Source organism: Oncorhynchus mykiss, chromosome 8 (assembly GCF_057628025.1).
Source record: "Oncorhynchus mykiss isolate SJ-2025 chromosome 8, ASM5762802v1, whole genome shotgun sequence".
Taxonomy (NCBI): domain Eukaryota; kingdom Metazoa; phylum Chordata; class Actinopteri; order Salmoniformes; family Salmonidae; genus Oncorhynchus; species Oncorhynchus mykiss.
This window is the reverse complement of record NC_143029.1, coordinates 68,495,477-68,505,379: the sequence shown is the minus strand read 5'-3', so window position 1 is coordinate 68,505,379 and position 9,903 is coordinate 68,495,477. Positions and strand designations below refer to the sequence as shown.

The 9,903-nt window shown below is 40.8% G+C and overlaps 1 protein-coding gene across 1 annotated transcript; it reads right to left on the bottom strand.

The window, feature by feature from the left end:
* Positions 1 to 7,114: 7,114 nt before the first annotated feature.
* On the bottom strand, positions 7,115 to 9,355 carry LOC110530397 (transmembrane protein 275-like). Its single transcript, XM_090182392.1, has one exon. The coding sequence runs from the start codon at positions 7,879 to 7,881 to the stop codon at positions 7,270 to 7,272; it is 612 nt and encodes a 203-aa protein (XP_090038518.1). The 5' UTR covers positions 7,882 to 9,355; the 3' UTR covers positions 7,115 to 7,269.
* Between the last annotated feature and the right edge of the window lie 548 nt (positions 9,356 to 9,903).

The window sequence follows — 9,903 nt, the reverse complement described above, 5'->3', positions numbered from 1 at the left end:
AATAAATTACATTTGTAAAGCCCTTTTCATTATAAAGAATAATCTCAAAGAGGATAAAACAAATACAATTATAAAATGTATACAACTAGACCGGGCAAATGACACAAAGAACCCAGTTGACGCTCCAAGGGACAAGGACACCATGGAGCACAGCTCTCAGTCTAAGGCAGCATTACTTTCAAAGTGAATCTGGGATACTGTAGGTGTCTATGTTCAGCCTGGTCTCAAAGACTAGACGTAACATAATTCTGGGACACTCAAATTAGTATAAGTTATGTTTGGTATGGTTACATAAGACAGAAAGTTACTTAAGGCAAAAACAAAGTAGGGTGGTTGGTCAGGGTGGGTGTTAGTAGTGCGTGAGTAAACTGTTTGTTCAGCCGCACCTACCCGCAATTGCTAATAACCCATCCACAAACACCTGACTATGTGATAAGGTGAAAACCTGATGGCTGCACCCAACCCTAACCAACTAATATGCTGCTGAAGGCTACAGTCAGATGGCGGAACTATAATTTGGCAGGTGGCCTGATTTAGATGTTTTGGTTTATAATTTAACATTTTGTTAGTTAACTTGTCTATAAATAGATACATGCAGCTTCTCTTCTGTCATTATATGTTGCCCTAGAATAAACCCTTGCTCACTAGAATGTCATAAATCGCTAGAATGAATGTTTCAATCTAGTTCATTGGTAGTTCTCTGTCATATCTGCTTCTTTTGCGGTTGAAAGAGTTTAGGGACAGGCAAAATAAAACAGGAAAGACTGTCTGTAACATTTTCAAATTACATCAGTTTGACCATTTGTAAGGAAATAGAAATCTGTGAAAATGAACCAACATGTTTCTGATAAGATTTCAGTTCAGCTTGGGTGCATATTTTATGTGGTTGAATTACTATCCGTTTTTATGATACTGATAAAGCTAGCACCTGTAGAGGTGCTATCTAAAATGCGCATTCACATTTTTTCAAGATGCAGAAAGACAGAAATCATATTTCTCCACTCCTGTTCCCAGGTAAACATTATACACTACATTTGGTGTATAATTCTACTGCAATAAATGCTTAATTCTGCAGGAGTTAATATTAAAGGCTATGTGAGAGGTTATAGACCTACAGTCAGTGTCCAAACCCATCTAATCAGTAGGCTACTGTTCCCTTGACACGCCACGGACCTATTTGAAGTCCCCATCTTGTGACTTTCAAGTTTGCATAGCGCCTCAATCGTTACACATAACATCTGGCACTGCTATCATCCTCTTTTACCACATCAACAAATCTTTCCCAAACATGAGTTCTGGCCCTCCTTTCTCCCTTTCGCAGCTCTTATCTTTTTTAATTAAATTCAGACGTTGCCCTTTTTGCCTTCGTTCCCAAAAGCAATTTGGCGATTGGCGTGTAGGATATTTGCCGTGTGTACAGTTAAGACTAAGCTTTAGGGCCTATGCACTAATGCCAGATAACCTAAAATAATTACAGAAAAACCTCAAATGTAGCCTATAGATATAAATTACATAAGAATGATAAATGTATGGATTTAAGGTATTGTTTTTTCTTTATTAAAATTTGCCTGCCACCCACCCGCCCTTCATCCACACAATATTTCACGACCTATCCCACCAGCCCTGAAGATATATAACCGTGGGGACTGCAGGTTATGAGTCAACCCACGCATCACTAGTAGGTGTTTAGCAAACCAAAGGTTTTGTGTCGAATCTTATCATAGACAACTTTAGAATTTTTGCTAATTAGCAACTTCTTAGCATTTTAGCTAACCATTCCCCTAACACATACCTTTAACCTGACTCCTAACCTTAACCCCTTGCCTAGCTAATATTAGCGTTAGCCACCTAGCTAACATTAGCCATAACGAATTGCAATTCACAACATATTGTATGAATTGTAATTCATAACATATCATACTACAAGGATGGACATCCACAATGGAATAGATACCATGGGAAATGTAACATATCATACTAATTGGAGTGTCCCAGATTTATATATACACACACTATCTACCCCTGAGTCCAGATTGCTATGTTTGGACACTTCAACAGAGAATCGGTGGAGTAACTGTCAGATCATCAGGGGGGCCAAAAGTTTTTTTTAATTCAACCTTTTGAATAAATATTAAATACGTTTGCATCTTGGTTTGAGCCCCATGTTGGAAACAGAGCTATAGTGAATATAATGTTGTTGGTAAGCTTATACAGTGAGGTTTAGAAAGAAATGTGTTGGTTAATGATGAATGCTAGTAGGGCACATGTGCAAATACAAATACTTTTTTTTAAGCGTAGTGTTGATAGCGTTTTCCTTTGTAAACACAATGGCTGTTTATGTATTCTGTCAAAGTGTCAGTGAGTGCTGTGAAAACCCAATGGGCTCTAATATGAAGCTCTTTATAGTAGGCCTATGGGGAGTGGTAAAAACAAGAACATAATAGTCACACAGTAAATGCAGGCGAGATTTCCACTCAGTGATACTATGAACACTCCGTGGATGCTGTCATGTTACTCAAATATACTCACCCTATGAACCCAACACATACAGTGTACATTGTATATCATACATAATACGTTTTGACCGAGGAAACCATTTTGGAAAACGTAATGCGAAGAAAGTAACATTAGTCCTCTGTTGCTGATCCTTTCAGCTGAGATTATATTGCATAGGAACCGTGTGACCCCATAATAATAAATGCCTTTTAGCAGATTCCTTAATCCAAAGAGATTTACAGTCATGCATACACAATCGAACCCATGACCATATGTTATTTGCATTTAATTTAAGACCAAAGCAGCACATACTGTAATGCCAAACCAAATTTAGGAATAGGAATTGAAATTATGGCATTATTAAACTAGTTGCAATTTCGCGTCAAATCTTTCAGTTCTGGCAAAAACAAAAAAGTTGCTTCAGAATAATGGGCTGAAATGTCGAGCACAGAGGTCCAGACGGTCAAAAAAAAAAAGGAACACATCGCTTTGTGTGTTACCCCTCAGGAATGCCACAGAGAAGACACTTAAATTCTCTCATTCTGATCTCCAGTTAGAAACCGCTTACAATAATTCCCCATGGATGTTAAGAGAGGGAGCTGAAGAGAACAGCTTTGAGGTAGGAACATCAATTCCAACAGAACCATCATCCACGTTCTTTCAACATTGATTCGGATGTTAATTACTGGTTGGTTGCTGCACAAAAGAAAAACAAAAGTGCCGTTAATAGCTTGTCATAAATATGAAAAATGGCACTTCACAAAATTTCTAGACGTAGGACTGGCACAATTACGGTATAACCGACGGTTATGGATGAAGACCGCCATGAACATAAAATAACTGCCATAACCGTTAAAACAAATGATATACAATACCAGTCAAAAGTTTGGACACACCTACTCATTCAAGGGTTTTTCTTTATTTTTTGGAATAATAGTAAAGACATCAAAACTATGAAATAACACATATGTAGTAACCAACAAAAAGAAGTGTTAAAAATATCTAAATATATTTTGGATTTTTCAAAGCAGCCACACTTTGCCTTGATGACAGCTTTGCACGCTATTGGCATTCCCTCAACTACAGTGGCAAGAAAAAGTATTTGAACCCTTTGGAATTACCTGGATTTCTGCATAAATTTGACATAAAATTTGATCTGATCTAAGTCACAACAATAGACAAACAGTGTGCTTAAACTAATAAATACACAAATTATGGTATTTTTCTTGTCTATATTGAAAACATCATTTAAACATTCACAGTGTAGGTTGGAAAAAGTATGTGAACCCCTAGGCTATTGACTTCTCCAAAAGCTAATTGGAGTCGGGAGTCAGCTAACCTGGAGTCCAATCAATGAGATGAGATTGGAGATGTTGGTTAGAGCTGCCTTGCCCTATTAAAAAAACTCACAAAATGTTGAGTTTGCTATTCACAAGAAGCATTGCCTGATGTGAACCATGCCTCAAACAAAAGAGATGTCAGAAGACCTAAGATTAAGATTTGTTGACTTGCATAAAGCTGGTTACAAAAGTATCTCTAATGGCCTCGATGTTCATCAGTTGACGGTAAGACAAATTGTCTGTAAATGGAGAAAGTTCAGCACTGTTGCTACTCTCCCTAGAGTGGCCGTCCTGCAAAGATGACCACAACAGCACAGCGCAGAACGCTAATGAGGTTAAGAATCCTAGAGTGTCAGCTAAAGACGTACAGAAATCTCTGGAACATGCTAACATCTAACATTTCTGCACGTCAGAAGTTGGCAAAAGAGCACATGGATGTTCCACAGTGCTACTGGCAAAATATTCTGTGGACAGATTACACTAAAGTTGTGTTGTTTGGAAGGAACACACAACACTATGTGTGAAAAAAAGAAGGCACAGCACACCAACATCAAAACCTCATCCCAAATGTAAAGTATGGTGGATGGAGCACTATGGTTTGGGGCTACTTTGTTGCCTCAGGGCCTGGACAGATTGCGATCATCGACGGAAAAATGAATTCCCAAGTTTATCAAGACATTTTGCAGGAGAATGTAAGGCTATCTGTTCGCCAATTGAAGCTCAACAGAAGTTAGGTGAAGCAACAGAACAACAACCCATTAGACAGTAAATCAACAACAGAATGGCTTGAACAGAAGAAAATACGCCTTCTGGAGTGACCCAGTCAGTCCTGACCTCAGCCCGACTGAGATGCTGTGGCATGACCTCAGAGTGTGTCACACCAGACATCCCAAGAATATTGTGGAACTGAAACAGTTCTGTAAAGAGGAATGGTCCAAAATTCCTCCTGACCACTGTGCAGGTCTGATCCACAACTACAGAAAAATTTAGTCTGAGGTTTTTGCTGCCAAAGGAGTGTCAACCAGTTATAAATCCAAGGGTTCAGATACTTTTTCCACCCTGCACTGTGAATGTTTACACAATGTGTTCAATAACGACATGAAAAAATATAATTGTGTGTTATTAGTTTAAGCAGACTGTGTTTGTCTATTGTTGTGACTTAGATGAAGATCAGATACAAATTGTATGACCAACTTATGCAGAAATCCAGGTAATTCTAAGGGGTTCACATACTTTCTTCCCAATGTAGCTTCACCTGGAATGCTTTTCCAAAAAGTCTTGAAGGAGTTCCCACATATGCTGAGCACTTGTTGGCTGCTTTTCCTTCACTCTGCGGTCCATTTCATCCCAAACCATCTCAATTGGGTTGACGTTGGGTGATTGTGGAGGCCTGGTCATCTGATGCAGCACTCCATCACTCTCCTTCTTGATCAAATAGCCCTTACACAGCCTAGAGGTGTGTTGGGTCATTGTCCTGTTGAAAAACAAATGATAAGCGCAAATCAGATGGGATGGTGTATCACTGCAGAATGCTGTGGTAGCCATGCTGGTTAAGTGCGCCTTGAATTCTAAATAAAGGTACCAGTACCACCATTAAAGCACCCCCACACCTCCTCCTCCATGCTTCTCAGTGGGAACCACACATGCGGAGATCATCCGTTCACCTACTCTGCGCCTCACAAAAGACACGGCAGTTGGAACCAAAGATCTCAGATTTGGACTCATCAGACCAACAGACAGATTTCACTGGTCTAATGTCCATTGCTCATGTTTCTTGGCCCAAGCAAGTCTCTTATTGTTATTGGTGTCCTTTAGTGGTGGTTTCTTTGCAGCAATTTGACCATGAAGGCCTGATTCTCCTCTGAACAGTTGATGTTGAGATGTGTCTGTTACTTGAACTATGTGAAGCATTTATTTGGCCTGCAATTTCTGAGGCTGGTAACTCTATTGAACTTATCCTCTGCAGAGGTAACTCTGGGTCTTCCTTTCCTGTAGCGGTCCTCATGAGAGCCAGTTTCCTCATAGTGCTTGATGGTTTTTGCGACTGCACTTGAAAAAACATTCAAAGTTCTTGGAGTTTTCCGGATTGACTGACCATCATGTCTTAAAGTAATGATGGACTGTCGTTTCCCAAATAGGGCTACCAACCCTACATTGTCACAAGACAACTGATTGGCTCAAACACATTAAGGAGGAAAGAAATTCCACTATTTAACAACCAAGCCTGTTAATTGAAATGCATTCCAGGTGACTACCTCAAAGCTGGTTGAGATAATGTCAAGAGGGTAAAAAGCTGTCATCAAGGCTCCTGAGTGGTGCAGCAGTCTATGGCACTGCATCTCAGTGCTAGAGGTGTCACTACAGACCCTGGTTTGATTCCAGGCTGTATCACAACCTTCTGGGATTGGGAGTCCCATAGGGCGTTGCACAATTGTCCCAGCATCGTCGGGGTTAGGGTTTGGCCGGGATATCCCGTCATTGTAAATAAAAATTGACTCGCCTACATAAATAAAGGTTAAATTAAAACATGTAAAGAGGCAAAGGGTGCACCGCCCTATGGGACTCCCAATCCCAGCCGGTTGTGATACAGCCTGGAATCAAACCATGGGACTCCCAATATATTTTGATTTTGATTTGTTTAACACTTTTTTGGTTGCTAGGTCTTTTTTTGGTTGCTAGGATTCTTCATGTGTTATTTCATACTTTTGATGTCTTCACTATTATTCTACAATGTAGAAAATAGTTCTAAAAAAAGGGAAAACCCTGGAATGAGTATGTGTGTCCAAACGTACACCGACACAATTATTCTACATTGTAGAATAATAGTGAAGACATCAAAACTATTAAATAACACATATGGAATCATGTAGTAACTAAAAAAAAACAGTGTTCAATATATTTTAAATTTGAGTTTATTCAAAGTAGCCACCCTTTGCCTTGACAGCTTTGCACACTCTTGGCATTCGCTACCTGCCTTAATGCATAGTGCCAACTGTAAAGTTTGGTGGAGGAGGAGGTCTGGGGCTGTTTTTCATGGTTAGGCCCCTTAGTTCCAGTGATGGGAAATCTTAACGGTACAGCATACAATGACATTCTAGACGATTCTGTGCTTCCAACTTTGTGGCAACAGTTTGGGGAAGGCCCTTTCCTGTTTCAGCATGACAATGCCCCCATGCACAAAGTGAGGTCCATACAGAAATGGTTTGTCAAGATCGGTGTGGAAGAACTTGACTGACCTTTTAGCAACATGAAATGTATAATTATTTATTTAATTTTTTTGCTTTTCGAATGGTTATTACTGAGACCGTACTCACTTGGCTGGCCAATTACCGTCATCCAAAATTTCATGACCGTCACAGCCCACATTTACATAGTTTTGCGTCAGTCCCCTGGAGCAGGAGGCTCATGCTACAATGTGTTAATCAGGGGAGTGCTAGGTGGCCACATCATCACGTGGCAGGTTGAGCCTCACAGCCCCTCCCCCTGCCGAGGAGGCGGTATAGCATGCCGTGGCGGAGGTGGGGCCATTGGTCTCCATGGTGAAGAGCTTGAAGGTCCCTGGGGGTGCGGGGTCAGGAGAAGCATCCCGCTCGGGGCTGGATGCCCGGGATGACCCAGGTGAGGCTGAGGGGCTGAGCTGTACTGCTGTCGTGTCCTGCAATGTGTGCTCACTCGTCTCAATCTCAAACGTCACTCCCCCGGCTAAACCTCCACGCCCCATCATCCCCATGCTCCTTCCGCCCACATTAGACCTCCGGGAGCCCTGGGCAGGGGGCAGGCGGCTGCAGACACAGCACGCCCCGAAGAAAGAGAAGGCCACCAGAAGCAGGATGGGCCCTATGATGATGGGAGGGTTGGTAGAGGGCACCATGGTGCTGAAGGCAAACGCCCCCACCAGGGTGATGTTGATGCCTGCCAGCATGATGCACAAGCCACACGCGCAGCACAGCGCCGGGGAGGGCAGGCCATGGGGGCGGGATGCCCTCTTCTTCGGTTCCTTCTTCTTGGGCCCAGGAGTGCTGGAGCTCCTGTCAGTGATGACCATCTCTTCTTCTGCACCGCAAGGCTGCCTTTTCTCTCCCTCTCTCTCCCCTTCTCTCTCTATCCTTCAGCCAGGACTATTCCCCTTGGCAACAGACCACCGACGAAGGCCATGGCTGTGCTGACTGATTGTTCACAGTGTAAAAGCACCTGAATCAGAGCAGGAAATAAAATGTAAAACTGATTAAGTTACATGTGTTTTCAGCTATATCAGATTTTGATTTAGAGTAGGGAAAAAATAAAGGACAAGGACACTGGAAAGGAGCATTCGGAACTCATGTTCAATGATGGTGTAATTCATACACCACAGTGTTTCAATAAATGTAGTTTATATAATGACATTATGATGATAATTCTAGCCTTGGTTTGAACACTAAAACACAATTAAAATGCTATCAAGAGACCCATCAAGGGCCCTTGGTCAGGAAGCTCACATCGTGCTTAACTTAACTCGGTCTCTGGCTCATACAACACTGAATACTCCCCTGCAACTCCTCCAGTCCACTGCGCATTACAGTATAGCAGTAATGTAAACAAAATAATTTCAAACCTTGATTAGGCTACATTGGGACACGATCACATATGCTTCTCTATGAATGCGTGTAAATACTTGGAAACAGCTAAAAACAAAAATGAAATAACTTTGAACTGATTCATCCTAAATTAAAATCACTTTGAGATAATATTCTGGTGATTTTACAGTCCTATGTCCAACAACAAACTTTTAAATAAATAAAATGGTTTTTGCTCAGAAAACTTGGGGGGCCAAATAGAATCACCAACAGGGCACCTATTGGGAAACCTTGGCCTATCTACATTTGTATTTACATTTGAGCCATTTACCTATACAATTTTGATCATAACCAATGACTGAGTAAATACATAATGACTTGTCTGGTGAAGTATCTTAGATAGATATACAATATTATATGTCAACTTACTGAACAGTGACTGCATTCATTCATGTCAGGCTTGTAAGTGAATACGGTTTTAATTGCTGAGTAGCACCCAGACAGACCCTTTTCATTCATCATCATACATACACCCCACCAAAATTAAATGAAAATCAGTCAAGTGCATAGACGGTTTTAGAATGTATTTTTTAAAACCTATGATTTCATACAGATTATGTTTGCTATTATCTATTGCCCCGAAAAATGAAATGACATGTTTGGTGTAGCTGTATAGCCTATCTGAGCATTGGGCATTGTTGTAGAACGCGCCCAACAATCAAATAAAATATAATTGTATTTATAGTTGTACTGATCTGTTGCATATAACGTTTAAATGAACTGATTTCAGCGCTTCATCCTACCTTGTGCTGATATTCAGAATACCTGAAGATTCCTGAAGAATTACATCGCCAACACGCATTTTCAATCCGAATAACATTCGCACATGGATGGTCAGGTTGGAACTACTTGTAGACGCCGAAGGATTGATTTTCAGATTGATCATATCATAGTGAGCCATTCAATCGATATGAAATGTCACAACAATGGCCAGTGAACGTAGTGCAGTGCATCTGTGGGAGAGGCTTATTCAGGTGAAGGTTTTGGTCTTGACATATGGTGTTCACGTGACTGTGCAGTCGGATACATGACGCCTATACAATTATAGGATACATAAAACTCTTAGTACACAAGATTATGTCCATTTCAATAGCAGCATTGTTCACAATGTAGCCTACATAAAACCTGTCAAATTATCGTAATATTCTTTGCTCAAGAAGGTGGTGCTCTTTAGAGAAAAGCATCGGTGCGTTTCCATAATCCCGCCAGTTTTGTGAATGACAACGCTCATGTTTTTGATGTAAGGTTTCTGCGATGGATCCAATCTTTAAAAAGCACTTAGATCTAGTTTTCTCAGTGCTTGAGACGTCCTCCCTCTCCTCACTGGGTAGTAGCACAATATAATATGTGCTTCTACACTTGCACTGCTTGCTGTTTGGGGTTTTAGGCTGGGTTTCTGTACAGCACTTTGAGATATCAGCTGATGTAAGAAGGGCTATATAAATACATTTGAT

Excerpts from the sequence above, each read along its gene's own strand:
- LOC110530397 (XM_090182392.1), bottom strand. The coding sequence starts at position 7,881 with ATGGTCATCACTGACAGGAGCTCCAGCACTCCTGGGCCCAAGAAGAAG.